General features: G+C 37.7%; 1 protein-coding gene across 1 annotated transcript; it reads right to left on the reverse strand.

The window, feature by feature from the left end:
* Window positions 1–3,208: 3,208 nt before the first annotated feature.
* Window positions 3,209–5,781, reverse strand: LOC149771060 (heat shock protein 70 B2-like). The gene has a single exon (XM_089948876.1). It carries the CDS (start codon window positions 5,652–5,654, stop codon window positions 3,738–3,740), a length of 1,917 nt encoding a protein of 638 aa, XP_089805002.1. The 5' UTR covers window positions 5,655–5,781; the 3' UTR covers window positions 3,209–3,737.
* Window positions 5,782–21,102: the final 15,321 nt, after the last annotated feature.

Raw genomic sequence — 21,102 nt, forward strand, 5'->3', positions numbered from 1 at the left:
CTGATGTGGACGTTTTGGTCTTTTCTTCCGTCATTATATTCCTGTTCTTTTCTTTACTTTTTCATCACAACAACTCCTATATATTAATTAATCATTCTTTCCTCGCAGAACAAACACCAGAAAGAGTGGCAGACAATAAGAAAGAAAAAACCTTCGCAATAAAGGCCAGTGAACGAGTTTTCTAGTTATCCCCTTGCTTTCAAAACAAGCGTTTCATTACAGTGCACCCATCCGTCTGTACTGTTGTAATTTTCTTGAACACGTCTACACCAATAAATCTTGACACACTCAGCTTGGGTGAATGATAATTCTTTGGGTGTAGATTGTGCCTTCACTTTGGAATGCTTTCTTCTCCCTTCCTCCATGTGGTGAAAGGCGGGGGGGGGGGGGTTGTAGATAAGTCTCAGACAAGTTATTTTCCTCACTTGTCTGAGAAATAGCATGCGCAATAGGTGAACCAACTGTCAACACATATCAGACTAGACCAGCAAGTTGTACTCCACCTTTTTATTTATTTATTTATTTATTTATTTATTTATTTATTTATTTTTATTTTCATCTGGGTTTTTAACGGTGATATTGTGACACTCTCTCAATATCTCCCCGTCTGTCCCTCCATCCGCCTGCTTGTTACCACGCCTCGTAAACCACTAGATGGAAATTCGTGAACCATTGGAAATCTGTTGCCAAAGTAATCTTCTGCAAGACAGGTATCATATTTGATTAATTCCCCAGGAATTACTGCAATAGGCTCAGATGTACAGATATTTATATTCCTGTGTCATTTTTCTAATTATCAATGTGTATACCATTCCTCTAACCAATTTTTATTCCTATGTCTGGTTATCTGACCTCTGTTCTTACTTTCTGTCTTTCTTTCCCCAGTATATATCTATTAATCTGACAAGGAGAGAATTGGCAAACATCTTGTCAAGGAACTAGCATGTATCTTTCTTTAATCTTTATTTGTTTTCCTTCCTTTCTGCCTGTCTTACCGACAATCTTCTACTCTATTTATCGGTCTACATGCTTTGCAGCAAGTTCTAAACAGTCATAGGTGGTTATAAACAGTAGTCGAATACTGTCCTCTAATGTTCCTGGGATCAGTGCCGGACGATACATTAAGCACGCTAAGCACGTGCTTATGGGCATCAACCCAACAGGGGCACCAGAAAAAAATCAAATTAATTGTTGACTATAAAATGGAATGAATTATATATGGCCATTTCGATCTGCATGTTAGGGTATGTTGATTTGGAATGACGACAACACTGGTATTGTCTAACCTTATTAGCTTTTATCGTTTTTTCTTTCTTTTCTCGTTGGTTTGTTCTTTTTTTTTGTTTGTTTGTTCTTGTCTTTTATGTTTTTGTGACCTTCATATATTGTAGGAGTGGTTGGGGTGAGGCATAATACTTTCAATGATAGTGCCCTGCAAGACCTTATTCCGACAACACCTGAGATTTATTAGAGAACAGTGAACACGCAGCATGCATCTATGTTTTCGTGTATGTATCCATCTTTCTGTCGGTCTGCCTTTATTTGTCTTCAAACATGTCTATCGGCAGATCTATCTATTCGTCTGTCTGACAATTTTCCACCCGTGTAGATCTGTCAATAGGAAAAGAAAGTATTTATCATAACCGTCCAATCAAATATGCAGCGATGCTTAAAATTATTTTGATATTAACCTCGCTGTAGTTTGTAGTTTTCTGTCTAAAGTATTCGACATACCACAAATGAAACATTCATGAGACCCCACACGTTGAATTTGCCCGTTCATTGGATTTAGCTGGCAGAGTATAGTACATGTGGGGCACTCAAAACCAATTAGTAAATTACTGAATTACCAACACTAATTACAAAGATAACAAATTTCGCTCAATTTTTGTATTGAGCAAAATGTTATTTTATTAACTGGCTAAAAAATCCAACATAGCGAAAGAGATGGATAATAATTTCGCAAATCTTTGTGTGAGAACAGATTTAACAGTGGTAATATTTTTAAAATGTGCATAAATATCTTAATTGGCTAGGGGGTTTTGTTTTCTCTTTCTTCTCGACTTGTCCGCATCCCTGATTTTAATTATGAAAAAGTTAGTACTTAAACGTAACTATTAGCGACAAAAGGCAGCACTGAGTGAGATTAGGCTGTGGCACTGAATAGATTTCTTTTAGGTACTAACTTTCTCGCATCGTACATCATCAAGTGTTAGCAGTGTCCTTTCTGATATCACTTAGTGCAGTGTGCTAATTTTATAGAGATCACGTTAATATCGTGATTCGTACGTTGTGCAAATTTTGCAAATCAATTTTACTCCAATACCGAGTTCTTGAAGGTAACACCATCAGTATCGGTGTGGAATCCTACATGTTTCAAGACTGGAGTTCTTCAAGATAAAAACAGATTTGTATTGGTGTGAAATCATAAATGTTCAATGACTGGAGTTCATGAAGATAAAAATAGATCTGTATCGGTTTGTAATCATAAATGTTTAAAGAAGCGATACATACTTTGTTGTTAAGGTGTATCATTCAGTTGAGCATTTGTGAAAGATTGTATCGTTCCTGTTGTTTATGGAACAGTTGATACGCACGGTGGAGGTGTGGGATAGGCGGTATAATTTCAAGACCTACTGGAAAACAAATCGACACATTTTCATGACACCGAAAGAGTATATTCTGTCACGAAACAGACAATTAAACATTACATTTTGGTACTTCGCTAATTATATATATATATATATATATATATATATATATATATATATATATATATATATATATATATATATATATATATATATATATATATATATAACCGTTTGTCCAAACTTGACTCACCCTGTACTCAACCGCGCTCTCCACCCCTCACCGCTTCGTCGTGTGTTGGCCACTTCCTTGTCTTTGGAGGTAATCAATGAAAAACGAGTGTGCTTTTGTGTTGACACGAGAGAGAGAAAGTGAGAAAGAGAGAGAGAGGGAGATGTATACTTTAACAATTGTAGTCATATCGCTACGATGCCTGCAGTGTGGGAGTTTATAGGGATATCTAGCACTGGGGCATGATGCCACAGACGAGTGGCATCAGAGAGAGAGATAGAGAGATTTCAGAAATGTCGGCTGCATGTGGTGATGTGTGCATATTTAAGTGTGATTATATGCCGAAATAGGAAAAAAGTTAAACCTCCAGTCGAAAATAGCAAAGAAAAATTTAAAAGCTTTTATTAAACATTAGGCGAACATTAACACAGAATGTGTCTAACATGAATGTATAAGTATGTGGTGCCAACTAAAAGTAGTTGGGGAAAATCTAAAAATAATACACTATACAAAACGTTCGAGTAAATGAAACACGAGGTACAACAAGTAAATATATGAAACGTAAAGATCCTAACATTCGTTAAAATATATAAAATATAACAGTAATGCACATAAAATCATGAAATTATATGCACGAATGTATAGGACATGTTACTTTAATTATACTGGCCAATGACATAATGGTAACTGGCCGCTTGCAATGACCACAGAGATTAATTGTAAACTTGTACACCACAATACCTGAGAATTCGATATTTGATAACGAATCAGTTCTATATATATAAAAAAACAGAAGTCTGTACTTCCATTTTGTTTTACGTCCAGTACAATCATATTAAATATAAAATACTTTGGCAATTTTTTCAAACTTTATCACAGTCATAACTCGTTAGATTTAGACCTTTCATCTTAGTTTAATCCATCTCCTCAACTGTGGGTCCCTGCCTGCCCTGAGATCCCTGTTGGCTAGTATGGGCGCCATATTGGGGTTGACTGCCATGTAATTTTACCATGATGGGGGAACACATCTTCTGAACATCTTGTAACTTTTGATCAAACTCCTCTTTTTCTGCCAGAGAATTGTTGTCTAACCATTTGAGTGCCTGGTCACAAGTATCCGACACTTTCTTTTTGTCGTCTACTGATAATCTGTCTCCAGTGTCTGATACCGCCTGTTTCACGCTGAAAATGTAGTTTTCCAGAGCATTTCTAGCTGACACGCGTTCTCTCTGTTTATCGTCTTCCGCTTTGTATTTGTCGGCGTCGGCCACCATTCTGTCAATATCCTCTTTACTAAGCCGACCTCTGTCATTTGTGATTGTAATTTTGTTGGATTTGCCACTGCTCTTATCTACGGCGGAAACGTTAAGGATTCCATTAGCGTCGATGTCAAACGTTACTTCAATCTGGGGCACACCACGGGGTGCTGGTGGAATTCCAGTCAATTCAAAACGACCGAGCAAGTTATTGTCCCTTGTCATGGCCCTCTCCCCCTCGAATACTTGAATGGATACAGCCGGTTGGTTGTCGGAGTAAGTTGTGAAGACCTGCGATGTTTTGGTTGGGATTCTTGTGTTGCGCTCGATGAGCTTTGTCATTACGCCACCAGCCGTTTCGATACCAAGCGAAAGCGGAGCGACGTCCACTAGAAGCAAGTCTTTGATGGACTCGTTCTGAACACCAGTCAGGACAGCAGCTTGAACTGCAGCACCGTAAGCTACAGCCTCGTCAGGATTAATGGACTTATTCAACTCCTTGCCGTTCATAAACTCTTGCAACAGTTTCTGCACTTTAGGAATACGGGTGGAACCACCAACAAGCACAACCTCATGGATCATAGATTTGTCCATCTTAGCGTCCCTCAAAGCTTTCTCTACGGGTTCAAGTGTACTTCGGAACAGGTCAATGCACAGCTCCTCAAATCTAGCCCTTGTAATTTTGCTGTAGAAGTCGATGCCATCGTGCAAAGAGTCAATCTCTACACTGGCCTCGGTACTGCTGGACAGAGTCCTCTTTGCACGTTCACATGCTGTGCGTAGACGCCGTAGGGCACGCGCATTCTTGGAGATGTCCTTTTTATGTTTTCTCTTGAATTCCTCTGCAAAGAAGTTAACCATTCTGTTATCAAAGTCCTCACCACCTAGATGTGTGTCTCCAGCTGTGGACCTTACCTCAAACAGGGAGCCCTCGTCAATTGTCAGAATAGATACGTCGAATGTTCCACCCCCTAAGTCAAACACAAGCACATTCATCTCTCCCTTAAGGTTCTTGTCAAGTCCATATGCCAGGGCGGCGGCTGTGGGCTCGTTGATGATTCTCAGGACATTCAAACCGGCGATAACTCCAGCGTCATTAGTGGCCCGTCTCTGTGCGTCATTGAAATAGGCTGGCACTGTAATTACAGCATCCTTGACCTTCTTACCAAGATAAGCTTCTGCCGTCTCCTTCATTTTCGTCAAAACCATAGAGCTGATCTCTTCAGGAGCAAGAACTTTGGTCTCTCCCTTGTATTCCACCTGTATCTTTGGCTTGGATTCCACATTAACAACTTTGAATGGCCAATGTTTAATATCATTTTGAACGCTCGGGTCGTCAAATCGTCGACCGATAAGTCGCTTTGCATCGAATACGGTGTTCTCAGGGTTGAGAGCCGCCTGATTTTTAGCAGCATCGCCGATCATTCTCTCCGTGTCTGTAAAAGCGACATAACTCGGTGTCGTTCTGTTTCCCTGGTCATTTGCAATAATCTCTACTTTTCCATTCTGAAAAACTCCGACACAAGAATAAGTTGTGCCCAAGTCAATACCGATAGCTGGTGCTTTTCCAGTCATTATTTCAGTCTTTTACTATTATGCGTGAAGTGCAAAGGTATCTACCCTATTTATATTCGCACTGAAATTCGCTTAGGAAGATTGTCACTTCTCTGACTCGTAACCCTTTTCTTTGTGCTCACTTTTGAATCTTCTATGCATAGTCGAGTGGAGAGTCGGCCCGTTTATATATTACAAACTAATTAAATTCGCGAATCTTCTATAACTTTCTTGAAGCGCGTGGAGTATATATATGCGATATACATGTGGATTTGTTTATAACAAACTGCGTCTAAAAATAGACATATATCACTGAAATGGCCTACCTTCTCTAGACGTCTGAGCCAATCGCGAAAGCTGTAGAACATTCTGTATGTTCACCATGTACAATAGGTAGTATAGAGAACCCGTTGATAATAAGGACGAAAGGCTTTTGCCAAATAGTTTTTCTGGGATGTGACTATGTAAGTTTAAGTAATACGGTTGTACATGGTGATAAAGGTCACTCGTTCATAAATTTGCAAGTTTGACCATTGGCTAAGGAATCAGATGAATCAATGCCTACGTTTTTTTAGGGGGTGAGGAGATGGGGAGCTTATCTACCAGTTTTAAACAAACAGTTAAAACTATCTTTGCTATACAGAAAATATCGTACGAAATTTAAAGTATATAAACAACTGAAATCGAGGATGTTAGCTAATGCATAAAGAAACCACTACAGTGAAATTTCCACTGACACAAGGACGAAATATGTTCACTTAGTGGTGGGGGGGATGCATATTGTTTGTTTTTTTTTTTGTTTTTTTTTTTGGGGGGGATAGGTGTTTTGTGTGGGTTTTTTTTCTTCTTCAAAATTACTACTAGCAGCAGAGAGGGTGAACAGACCATAGAATTCCGACAAAACAAATAAAACAAACAAATAAATCATCTCGTAGAAAGGTCCAGATTTTACAAATGAACTTTCCTTGAGATGTTTATTTTTGCAATGACCGATTGTGCTAATAAAACCTCAGTTTGAAATAGTAGCTGAAAAAATAAAGTACTCTACGTGTTTATTTATTTCTTGTTTATTTTTTTGACGACCAACGTTGGTAGGTACCCTCTCTGCTGCTCCCCCTGTTACCCAAATATTTTATCAATACCCACACGATATCTTGTTCTTGGATCATGTAAATTTATTGTTATAAATCCATGCGGGGTAGCTTGCGCTCGTGAGAAGAAATTTTTGAATTTAATTATATCCATGTCACCACCACACCAAGTTTGATGAATATTTCGCAACGTGTGTGTGTCTACGCCATTAAACACAACTAAAATGTTGCAGTTGTCTCTGATCACCTTCGGAATTTGTGTATATCGTTGAGTAACATAGATCACGTCTGTATTTTTATGTCTCCCTCGGGAAAATATTCTGGCTGGATTTGATTGTTTATCTAGCATCACATCGTCGTATACAACTAAATTATTAATAAATCCGTCCAAAACATCTACGGATGGTGCTTCATCAATATCGGTTATAAACTCTATAACATCATTATCTTCATCCAGTAATCGCGCGTTTTCATTGAAATCTTTAAGTACATCATAACATCGCTGATCATCAACGGATGGTGCTACTAAATACAACTTATCCCATTTCAACCATCTCATTATCAGATTAAGTAATAATTGCGTCTTACCCGATCCAGATGGTCCTATGATAATCATTCTGATGGAGTTCGGTAGCGCAGGATGATGCTTAACTGGCTCTCGCTGCCGAGTTGCTGAGAAATCAATTATATCCATATATATTATAACATGAATTTATATTGTTTACGCTGTAAAGTTAAAACTCCAACTATTGATTTAGCTACGGTTACAACAAAAAATAAAAAAATAGCGTACGGTGGAAAATGTTCTGTATGATGTAGAAAGAAATTTTCGTTTTTACCTAATAAGCGCGGTGGTGATATTGCTAATTTGATGTCAAAGTTTCCAGGTGCTCCATGGGCTAAATACAGCGGAGAAAAACATCTACCAGGATATAATTATTGCGGTCCTGATACCAGACTCGATATCAGGCTCGATAATCAAGATCAACCAAAACCAGGCGAGGAACCAATAAATGCTATTGATCGAGCTTGTCATGCTCATGATGTAGCTTATAAAAGTCAAAATCTACAAGATAGGCATATTGCAGATGTAAAATTAATTCATTCATTAAATTCTATAAAAAATAAAAATATTAGAGAATCATTAGCTAATTGGTTAGTAAGATCCTCGATGAAAGGTAAATTAGCGATTGGGGCTGGTAATTAATAATGGAATCAATTTATTATTCGCCGAGAGGATACTGGAGAGGCAAAGCAGCAATTGGTAAACTCGCTGATGCAGCATCGGTTAAACATTCTACTGCTAAAACGTGGTTATCTAAACAAGCAATATGGCAAATTTATCTACCACGTCCTAAACACATTCAGTACTCGTATTTCGATGTCAGTGTTCCTAATGAAGTTCATCAAGCTGATATTCTGTTTTTACCGCATGATACTGTACGTGGAAAAACGTACAAATACGCGCTAACCGTAGTTGATGTTGCAAGTAGATATAAAGAAGCAGAACCGCTATCGGCGAAAACATCATCTGAAGTAGCCGATGCGTTTGAACGAATTTATCAACGAGGTGGTCTACGATGGCCACAGCTACTACAGGTTGATCCTGGTAGGGAATTTCTTGGTCCAGTATCATCGCTGATGAAACAACATAATACCAAAATACGACGAGGTCATACTGCAATTCACCGTGATCAAGCAATTGTTGAGCGATTTAATCGAACACTTGCTGAACGGTTATTTGGATATCAATACGCGAGGGAATTTATTCAGGATAAGAGATCTCGTGAATGGGTTGCAAGATTACCAATCGTGATAGCTGCATTAAATAATGAAATCACACGAACAACCAACATGAAACCCATTAGCGCGGTCACAAAAAAAAATATACCAACACAACGAAAAGATGCTGGAAAACAAAAAATATTAGGTGATGTCACAGTCAGATATTTATATGAGCCTGGTGAACTTGAAGGTGGTAGCGCGAGAGCAACTGATCCTATTTGGAGTGTTACCACACACAAAATATCTACCGTGACAAGATCCACTGGAAGAAATGTAGGCGTTTCCAGACCTGCAATCTACAGATTAGATTCTGCTGCTCCTCAACGTGGATTTACACGTGAACAACTACAAATAATTCCCGCGGATACACAACTACCACCGCGATCACTTCGGTGATTTCGATCACTTAACTAGCACTAGCGCCTCTACGTCGATTACACTCAAGACAGGTTAACATGGTATTTTCTCGTGTATGACCGCGACTATTATCTTTTCTATCTACGGTAAATTGTCTTGAATCATTACTCGAATACCGCCATAACATTATACAATTACAACTTGCGCAATGATTGTTCTGCTGCTGTTTTAACTCAATAATAAATTCAACATCAAGATCAAAGTCGCGTTTATTTTTTTTGTCAGATTGTTTGTATCCGATTAATTTTTTTCTTATTATATCATCATCGATGATGTTAAATTTATCAACGATTTCAGGAATTATAATTCTACGTAATTGAGATATATTTCTGACCCTCGATACCGCTAAATAAACTAAATTTGACCACTCGATGCGATCGTCTACAATCCAGACTCGTGTATCAGAAATAGTTAATCCCTGAGACGAGTGGATCGTCATAGCGTATCCTAACACCCATGGAGATTTGTCAGCGCGTAATGCATCTTCGACTACACTGATATCAACGGCGACAATATCATTTAATACGAGATTCTGTTTCCTTGACTCTGTCTGTCCTGGAATATCAACATTAATATTCTGTTTTCGTGTATCTGATGGTCTATAACACAACGGTACGGGTAGTTCTGAATATTGTTCTTTATGTAGCTGAAATAACTGTTGTTGTAAAGCGTCTCTGATTATTTTTCTACTTGCTACGATCAAATCGGTGGGTCTCCATGAGTTCAAAAAATCACTCATTGATGTCTCTGAGATCACTCCACGTATTATTTCACACTGAATTTTGTTTGATTGTAATCTGATTAATTTTTTAAACTCTTTCAAATTTGCATCAAGAGCTCTATGATCATCATCTATTTCTTCGTAATAATCAACGAAATTTTTTAACCAATCATGTGGAGATGGTCCAACAAAGGGCGGCGGTTGACCATGATCGCCACACATTATTATGGCTGTATTTTTCGTCAACAACCAATCAAGAAACATTTTTAATGTATCCAATGAGACCGTGCATATCTCATCCCAAATAATTATTTTAGGTATATATTTTTCCCCCATCCGTTGAGGAGTCCATGTATCCCCGCGCCATCGGAAGAAACTATGATACGTGCACGATTGTACTTGCCGCTGTTTCATCTCACGTGCAAGTCTATGTGTGGGTGTCAGCACGATCATATCTGAATTTCTAAAAACATTAATCGCTCGAGTCGTTTTGCCGCATCCACCAGGTCCATTGAGATATACTGTCTTATATCTAGTTATTGGATCACTCAACGATGGTGCCTTCGACATTTCTGATATTTTATTACCCTCACGATAAACATCTCTCACTGGAACATCTGCTGATTCTACATAATTGTGTAATAGTTCCTTTTTTATTCTCCACGAACCCCATCGTTCATCATTACTTGTAAATTTCATAACAGGTTCTAAATATTTACTTGAAATATAAAACGAATCTGTTGCGACTCTGACTGCGGTCTCAGGAAATCTATTAATCATCGATAATAAATTTATAGAAACATAAGCCAACATGGAAGATCTTAGATGAGTATATTGCGGGGATACGTCATTTATGTAACTAACGATCGTACCTAATTTTGTTCCGTCGGATAAATAAACACTCTCTCGATTTACAAATGTATTTTTCGCCGTTGTATCAGCGATTATAAAATCGTACTCGGCATCATCTAAAATTAATCGTGCGTGATGTCTTTTATAATCATATGCACCACCTTGAGTAAATTTACCTATAATTTTTCTACCGAGATCTTTTGCGGTTTTGAGTTTATTAGGAATATCATCTTCGGAAACATCAGGATATTTTTCCTTAAACTCGCTGATAACTTCAGAATCTGACATGGGCAACCAAACTTTGGTCTGTGCATGATATGATATAATTGCCTCACTGACCACCAACGATGTCAGTATCCTACAATCTAGCATATATCGCAACAAAACTATAGGTGCCCAACGTTTTTCACAAAAATGTCTGCCAAACCAAACATAACAAATCTTGTGAAGATTTTCGTTAAACTCGAACGACTCAATACAGGCGAATCCAGTCAGATCAAAATCAGGTAATGGTCCATTAATTGCCACTCGCGTCATCTCGTTTGTAGGGTGACCAAATCTTTCAAAGTACGTAGAACAGTCTCCGTATCCCAGAAAACTTCCTGGATAACATGCAACCATATCAACCGAAATAACATCATTGTAATTGTATTTGGTATTCCATAATCCGCCATGTCTATATTCGACGCAACTTGCGCGTACGTCCTCGAGTAAATCAAATCGTGTTGGTTTCCATGAATTTCGTTCTCTGGCGAAATGAGCCGCAACAGATGGAACGGTAAAACAATTAGTTAGTAATTTGTCAGTATTTTCCGCGTGTTTGCACTGTAAAAACGTCGCAAGATTTTTCATCTCGTCATGGAGGGATTCTGTGCGATATATTTCACCGTTCGGTTTGACAAACTGATCAAATTCACCCTCCTCATTACTTTTGAATAACCATACCGATACAGGATCGGTTTTACTTATTTCGTTGATAAAATCAAACATACTATCTGCCACAGAATTATCTGCCACAGAATTATCTGCCCCAGAATTATCTGTGGGGTAAAATCTAACAGTTCGATCACGTGGAAATATTGTTACCGCGTTAGTCCATGCGTGCGCGTTATGATCGATAATATTTATTGGAGCTCCTTTCGATTTATATTTCGACTGGTACAGTACTTCTCCTGTTATTGTTGCTACGGTTATTGGAAATTTTAATATTTTTCCTAACTCAGCAACATCTTTTATTGTAGCACCGGTATCCTTAACTGAATCAGCCCACGAGTTTATTTTTTCACGCCTTAAATCAGTTAATCCATTTCCACGCATCGCGTTTGTAAAGTGTTCTATTACTCGTTCAGCCACACAATTTAACCTTGACAAGGTCAAGGATGATAATTTCATCGGCGCTAGTTTATCAACGTTAGGTTTTTTATTTATCTCATAAATTCCATAAATAACCGCTGTTACAGGATACGCTCGCTCATAATACGGTTTATCAATACCAGTCAATAGACCCGGTCTGGAATTTTTACTTAATATGATAGTTTTATTATTACCAAGGACAGGATCATATTTGTCACGGATAATCCAACTACCTGTTTCTGTTAATACAATAAATTTTACTCTGAAGAAATATTTTTGATTGCCCTCGTATTCAGCGATGTAGTTAATGATAGTTGCCGCTCGCTTGTCGTTCATTGTAGCGTCCGTGACAAAGTCAGTGCGTATAATCTTGAACGTTGACCATGTATGAGATGCACCATCCGTGTAAAATTCTTTCTTAGCGTCATGAATTTTCGAGATCAAACTTTTATTTTTCGGATCAACCAGATCTCGTACTGGCAAGTCAGAAGATAATCTGTCAAGGTTGAATTTATACTTAACAGGCCTAGTTTGGGATAATCTCTCAAACTCGTTCATATAATTAAAACAAATATTTAAATAAAGAAAATTATATATATATATATACAATGTCCCAATGTAGATGGTTGATGATCGGCTCAGTAAATCGATGCAACAAATCCTGTAGAAAGGAATTTTGTTGGATGCACTCACAAAACATACGACGAGGAAGTCTAGGACCAATACCATGTCTACGGTGTGGTATTGGAGTACGTGGAAAGACAAAATTATGTGGGAAGTGCGGCGGGAAACGGTTCAGAGAACTTAAAAGATATTATGACAAAAAAATAATAGCGGTGAAAACGCTATAAAATCCGTGGAGGATTATATATCAAGATTTCAGACAAACAATGATTTAAACATATAATATTATTATAATGGAGCAAAATATATTTGTCCCACATCCTGTCATAACAAACTATGAATCAAATATTAATGGTGTCATCAGACACTGCAAGTTAAAAAAACAAGTTGGTTATATTACTAATGCTGGTTATCTAATGTTCACATGCGGGGGGGAAAAGAAACATCATCTGTGTCATAGATTTACGTATGAATGTTTCTTCGGAGTGATCAATGATGGTCTTGTTATTGATCATATTGACGGGGACACTCAAAACAATAATTTATCCAATTTACAAGCTATCTCTCACAGCGAGAATAATACACGTGGAAATACAGGAAGATGTAAGACAATCGGAAAGAGGGCGGTAATTTCCACAAACATAGAAACTGGTGAAGAAATTATGTTTCGTTCAATATCTTCTGCTGCGAAATATTTTGATATTCACCCGCAATCAGTACAAAGAGTGGCAGAAAATATATATAAAACAGCTTTCTCGAAAAAATATAAACAGAAAATTACATTTCAGTATCAATAACTATCATCACCACATTATTAACTATCATCACCACATTATTAACTATCATCACCACATTGAATTAATTTTTTTAATTTATGTCACAGTAGGTCCTCCATACACTACTGAATTTTTGATTTAAGGGGAGATTACTTTGTAATATATAGTTTTCTTCGTAGATGGTTGGTTTTTTATGATCGTAATTAGTCAGTTTAACTAATTACATCGTAACTAATTACATCGTAACTAATTACTCGTAGAAGTATTATTTATGTTTTTTAAATATTTTCCCATCATACAAAAGATAATATTATTGATCCGTAGGAAGCTGTGTGTAAACAGAAACCGTTACTCATTGTAATTGACCTGCAGTTGTGTGTTCACTGAACTTACATTCTGGAAAGTTCTTTGACTGGTGCATTAATGCTACTGTTATTATTGATTTTCGGTCTGCTACAAATACAGAAACTATTATTCAGAAACTGTTATAAATACAGAAACTATTATTCAGAAACTGTTATTATTCAGAAACTGTTATAAATACAGAAACTGTTATAAATACAGAAACTGTTAAATACAGAAACTGTTATTATTCAGAAACTGTTATAAATACAGAAACCGCTACAAATACAGAAACTGTTAAATACAGAAACCGTTATTATTCAGAAACCGCTGTTTAGTGTAAATATTGGTTCCTTAGCTATATATTAACTTCCGAAACATATGTTCGTAACAATGTTTGATAGCTCGATCAGTATGGTATTGGACTGTGGCGCTCGCGGTCCAGGATCGAATCCCCATGGCTGACAATTTGTCGGTGGTGCGCATAATTGCGATTTTTATAATAGTGGGGGGAACCGCAAGAACCCCTCCGCTCAGCAAATTCACAACCACAATATTGACTTGTGGTTGATACATATTTTCGTATCACCCACTGGATTAATTATTGTGGGTGTGATTTTGCTGAGCGTACATGTTTGTACTGTCCTTAGTTAAGTTATATGTTTGTACTTCATTCATAATCTGAGCTCGCTAATACACTCGATAGGGGCTCTTCATTCATTGTATATAACCATTTCATTGTATATATGTATGTCCGATAAACTTGGTAGATTGCGGTGGCAAGCTACGAGTTTAATGAGGACTGTGCTGTCCTTAGTTAGTACCGTATTCATAATCTGAGCTCGCTAATACACTCGATAGGGGCTCTTCATTCATTGTATGTATATCCTCTAAGCTTGGTAGATTGCGGTGGCAAGCTACGAGTTTAATGAGGACTGTGCTGTCCTTAGTTAGTTATATGTTATGTGTATATCCTCTAAACTTGGTAGATTGCGGTGGCAAGCTACGAGTTTATGAGGGTTGTGCCGTCCTCCCTCTTGGGCCTCTAGACCGTTGTTTGGCGGGTTAGGGGCTCTCGTAGAGGGAATATTTGCCTAATGAACTTGGTAGATTGCGGTGGCAAGCTACGAGTTCTTGGTTGTGCTGTCCCTGAAACATCCCGACGAACTCGCTAATACACTCGATAGGTGTTCTAGGGATATTTTTTTTATTTTAAAGATTCATATATTATATAATGAACCATGAAAATATCAATGATGTAATTGTCGCTATTAAAAAATTAAAAAAAGATGGAATTAATATATCTGATGAACTTAATCCTGAAAAAATAGTTTCTGACTTTGAGATTTTACAAGAACGTAAAACCATGGGGACACACACACTATCATCTGAATACAGGCTCATGAAACGGATTCAATCGGCAATGTTTCAGTCGCTAGCTACCGTAGAAGATGATCATGTGAAGGAGTTCGTTCCTCTTTCTACCGCCGTAGAAAGAATTAAGTCGTTATTATCCCACGAGTATGAGGCAAAGAAAACGATTAGTACTCGCATAAGACTATTAAGAAAAATAATGTCAGCGAGTAACTTCGTTACTGATGAAACGATCCAGAGTAACTTCGTTACTGATGAAACGATCCAAGGTAACCTCGTTACTGATGATAATGAAAATGAAAGTTTTGGTAACTGGGGTCCATGTCAACGCTGACCACGTGTATTGGTAGTCAAAATCAAGTAGTTCTAACCTTGTCAAATTGTTCCTAATAAATTTTATTTATTATAAATTTTATTTTTACTGAGGATTTATTTTTTTTTTACTAAAATCAAGAAAAATGCACAAATTACTTGATTCTGACGGGGTAGTTGGTAGTCAAAATCAAAGAAAAATGCACGAACTACTTGATTTCTGACGGGGTAGTTGGTAGTCAAAATCAGGAAAATTGAGCAATTTCGTTGTATTTTAGTAAAAAAAAAATAAAAATCTCAGTAAATAAATAAATAAAATTAATTTATAATAAATAAAATTTGTTAGGAACAATTTGACAAGGTTAGAACTTTCTTGATTTTGATGGGGTAGTTGGTAGTCAAAATCAAGTAATTCGTGCATTTTTATGTTTCTGACGGGGTAGTTGGTAGTCAAAATCAAGTAATTCGTGCATTTTTATGTTTCTGAGGGGGTAGTTGGTAGTCAAAATCAAGTAATTTGTACAATTTCAGTAAAATTAATAAATATTATTTTTTTTAAGTTGATCGAATTTGAGTCTGATCTCTGTTACAAATGTTCTTCTAACTGTTAAGAAATCCTCGCGTGTAAAACCCTCCTCCACATGAAGATCTACGACAGAAATCCTTAAGACAAAAGTCCTTACGACTTTACATACAGATTTATTACAAGCTCTTCTTCACGTATGTCAATCAAGCGATTAAGGTGGTCTGTGAGTTTAAAATTGATTCGTGTTAACATATTATTGTGACACCGCAAATACACGGGATTAGTTGGTTCTTGCACGATTAAATTTCCAGGGGGAACTTGTGGTGTGAACGTGTACAGGATGTATCCTTGTTGAGCCTGATTTGATCTTCCGAGATCTATTTGATAGCTGCCATCGATTACGTCACAAACCAGATTGACCGCGACCGTCGGTGTTATATTAACGATCCGCGGGGATACGTGTCTTCCGCCGCCGTGTGGATCATTATCATGTCTGAGAACAGTTGGATATGGTGCTAGTTTTCTCCATGCATGGAGTATTTTAGGAAAAAACTCGTCAATGACATCATTGACAGATTTTCTTAATTTATCCGGATTATAATCAGGAAACTTAAACGTTACAATGTCAGCTTCGGGTATTTTGTACTTGGCTGCGAAGGATTTTTTATAATCGCTTGATGACTTAAGAACCATATCTCTAATTCTGTTATAGATAACTTCAGAAGAATTAACTATATAATTTAAAACTTCTATGTACCTAATAATATTATCGCGCGCGGATGTTGAATCAAATAAATACTCTTGAAAACTATCACGTAAATTATTTACCTGTATTTCATGGTCTAAGTTTATTGAAGCAAATATAGAATCAATATTCAAAGCAATAACACGTTCATTAAGATTATACAAAAGAGCTCTAGGATCATATACAGGTGTTTCCCCCCTCCATCCTGGTTTTACTTCTATGTAATCTAGCCATTCTGAATTCATTTTAATATCATGACGAAGACTGGTCTTTGACGTAAAATCATCCCGAGTTGGTTCTGGTGGTCCTTTATGCACCGGGGGAATTTCAGGCCATCCTAGCACTGATCTGATTGAAGATTGATAAATATCAACGGCATAATCAGGCGAGTTTATTTCAACCGTCGAGGACAACGTCGGCTCATGAACGTTTATTGATATTTTTGATTCCTTCCCCGTTATTGATTTTATTCTACGCGCAAATTCCTCACTGATTTGTTCGATCTCGTAACTGCCAGTTGGTATTCCAACAACAACCCAGTCAGGTGTTCCATCGGATTTGTTCTTGTTAGTAAATACAAGCGAATTATTTGCTGGTGTACCATGAAACGATTTTGATCTGATATTGGGCCAGCTGTAATATACCCGTAATTGAGCTAGTGCTATTTCTTTTACTGGAATTGCAGTAGGAAAATTAACACTAAATTCAGGATTAGTTGAACTTACCGAGATCATCGTTATCTTTGGCGGAGTTGTGTTGGTCACGATCTGCTGGAGTAATTCTGTCATTATTAATACTTGTATCTTTAATACCTTCATCGTATATTTTGGTCATCATTGAAAATTCGAAATCAGATATAATTCCATCACTGAGACTCGCTGATAACAACGAGGATAATTTCGAGTATGCTACCGTCACTGTATGTAATTTTATTTTGTAATCGGATAACTTTTCGTTCGTACAAGTACATATTTTTTTGTGATGATACCAAGCACACCTGCAATAGTTGTTGCTGCCGAAATACAAACAGTTACAGCTACTGGTGCCATCGTTGTCAACGCTGATAATATTACACCGGTTCCAGCAACAACAGCGGATACTGAATAAACAATCACATCAACGATAACCAATCGTCGTCGATATTTTTTTACTTTTACTGTATATTGATCGACTTGATCTTTTAGCGCAGCCTGCCATTCACGCGCTTGATTGTATCTGTATTGTGCACCGTCCATATATATTTTTATGCAGTAAACAATTGAGGTGTTTCAGCTACAAATTCCAAACACCACCAGTAAGATGTTGCGGTTAATTCCTTATCAGTTGCTTCCAGCATAAATACTTCTTCGGTTCCGCTATTTAATACAACAGATACAACCCCGGGAAACCTGTCGGTGGAATGACGCCATGGAAACGTTGTAAATATGTAAAATTTTGCAGCACTAAACACAGACAGCCTGTACACGCCAGTGACTGTTGCGGTATATTTGATGGTATTATTTTGTTTTGACCATGTTGCAAATCCCGATGATACCGTGCATACGATGTTTGTGATATGCCCGGGAGTTATTTCAGCTGGAATTTTAATCAGATTGGTTTTATTGATAATCTCAGGAATTCCCGCTACGATGTCTAGCTGTGTTCGTTTGATCGTGTCTAGGTTACTTTTGATATCAGAAAGTTTCATGTCAATGACGGAAGGATTTCCAAAGAACTTATTTATGGCATCATCGGCTTTTTGAAAATTTCTTCGAAGCCTTGTAAACGCGCCCGTGTGAACGTCATACTCGGCCCGTAGCGTGGATAATTTACCGTCTACGGTGCCATAGTTGACATCAACGTATTTTTTTGTTGCTGCGTCTTCGTCAGATGTTGGATCTTTTAAAACTACTATTTTGTTTCCGTTCATGCTGAGTTCACCCATCATTGTGTCACCGGTGTTTCTCACGCGATTAGCAACACTTTTTACAATTTCATCTCTGATGGTTTTAAGTGACATACTTGAATCTCTGATTTTGCCGCTATCAGTAAACACGGGAATATTATCCGTAACTGCACCAAGTACTCGCCGGACTATATCATTCCATTTGATATTGCTGGTTTTTAGTTTACCATATCGATCTTGAAAAATAACAACTTCATCTGGGGCAACTCCAGCAAGGTTCATAATATCAGCGAGGTCATCTTTAGTCGCATACTTTGACAGATCAACGTCGGATTTTATTTTCTTACCAGTAGAAGATCTTCCGTAAATGTCAACCATTATAATAAGATCCGTTGTTTAAAATGCTTTACGCGCAACATATCGGTTGCTTGTATAATCGTGCACGACTTTATGTGGCGGCTTGGATGATTTTGATATTGCGTCGAGTACATTAATTACTTCACGGCCGCATATTGGCGGATCTGTCATTGTTTGTGTGGGTAGCGTTGAATACCAAACTTTATAACCGCTAGTTGTTGCGTGGAGTGGTGCGACATACTTGATAAATTCAACAGGTGGAGCTAACCCGTACGAGTCAAAATAAACAATTCCACGCGGATCAATCGCGTATGATACCCAATGAGTACCGGGTCCAGAACGTTTGTCAAGATTAATAATACCTGTTTCTAGTTTGTTTGGTTGTTTCGGTAATTGATCTCGCATAAAAACACCTCTAAAGGCGGATATTTTTAATTTTTTAGCAGCATCAAGTAAATCAAAATTTGATGATGGAACATTTAACGAAATGACCCTGGAAGCCTTAGGCCTCTCCCCCAACGAGATCCCGGTAATCTTAGAGCGCGCCCCCTTTTTTTGTATCCCCGCCCTGTTGCTTTCTTTAGTGCCATTCCAGCGGCTGTTCCAACAGCACCTAACGCGGCCGCTTTTGCTACGGCTGGAGCAGCTGCAGCTATTAATGCCGGAATGGCCGCAAGAAGTGGAAATATACCACCCGTTTTAACCATGTCTTTGATGGCGCTCGGGGAGAGATGGAATTGAACTCCAGTTTTTGATTCTAGGGCTTTATTGAAATGTTTAATCTGATTATTTGTCAACGATAATTTGTTTGGACCACCACTAATTTGATCTCGTTTTAGTGATATTTTAGTTCCGCATTTGTTGGCGGTTTTTGATTGAAGCTTTTTTACCTGACCAGGAGTCAGAGTAACATTAACATGACCATACGACATTTTTATATAAAATATATTTTTTCTAAATAACACGATTAAAGATTTTCCACCGGTGCATCAACGACCCTCATTCGACCACTGCCACCTTCAAGTAACATGGCCTTGTCGCTAAGTATGACCGCGATCGCTCTGTAAAAGCCACCAGCTGGCGGGGCAGTAACATGAGCTCGAAAGTGTATATCAACAACAGATTGTTTGGATAAATCAAGATGTTCTAGTGAAAAATAATAAATCGGATATCGACCTGTAAAATCTAGTTGTGATATTTGCAACCCGGTATCTATATTTTGATCACGTCCCATGAATGACATTAAACGATGATATGCGCGCGCTACATGATTTTGTGCATAATTTAGTTGTATATCCTCGGATGGTTCTTGATGTCCATTTATCCGTAAAGAAACTTCACTAACTCCAAGGTTATCAAATATCATATGTGAACGTTGTTGATCATTTATCCGAGCATTATCTTGTAGTGCAATAAAAATATGTCGTGGTGCAGAAACACCCTGTTGTGATGCTATATGCCATGTAAATAAACCATTAATATTGCTTTGAGCAGCATCTGTGGTTACTGTTAACCATGATAGCAATGATTTACCCCCTTGATCCATAAAAGATAGTAATTTTTGTTCCTCAGTAATAGATGGAGTCATTACTGGCATCCACAATGAAAGTTTTGATATATTTACTTTACCAGCATCAGCAACACCAGCACCTCGCCAGATTGCATCATTATCATCACCTTTTCTTACGAGCACAATTGTGTGTTTAGCTCCAAAGATGACTTTTCTAACATTTCTGCAAAATCCAAAGATGTGAGATAATGGAATTGCACACGAAAAATTTCTATCACCTCCCGACAGCGCCGCCCGGCGTGTTGCAAACCCTAAGTTGAAAGTCGGGGCAATATCTTTTATAATTTCAAATTCAGCAGCTGGTCTATCTTCACGATCGGGGTTGGCAGCTTCTGCCTGTGGATCAACTGCAGTAGCCCTTGGAGTGAATACCTTGGTATACTGATTATGGTTAGCGTTGTCGGTGATATCTTTAGCGAACATCATTGTTGGACCAGCTGATCTTGTAAAGTCGTCAGAATATCTCGCCAGACCAATTATTGTTGTAGCAACATCAACATCCTTCTGAATTGATTCAATATTTTTTCCATCAATCATGTATGTGGCGCTATCAAACAGTGTCATAATTCCGTTGTTGACAAAACCAACACGCAAATTAGCAGCATATGGCGTATTAGCTACAACATTCGTTACAAGTTTACCTTCTACTTCAATAAACGCTTCAGCGGGCAAGAAATATCTACTTGTATCATGAACCTGTAATTCGATTCTCCCCCGCTGATTTGGTAGTCTTGCGTCA

This window comes from Sinohyriopsis cumingii, unplaced genomic scaffold, assembly GCF_028554795.1.
Source record: "Sinohyriopsis cumingii isolate HCF-2022 unplaced genomic scaffold, ASM2855479v2 utg002132l, whole genome shotgun sequence".
Classification (NCBI taxonomy): Eukaryota; Metazoa; Mollusca; class Bivalvia; order Unionida; family Unionidae; genus Sinohyriopsis; species Sinohyriopsis cumingii.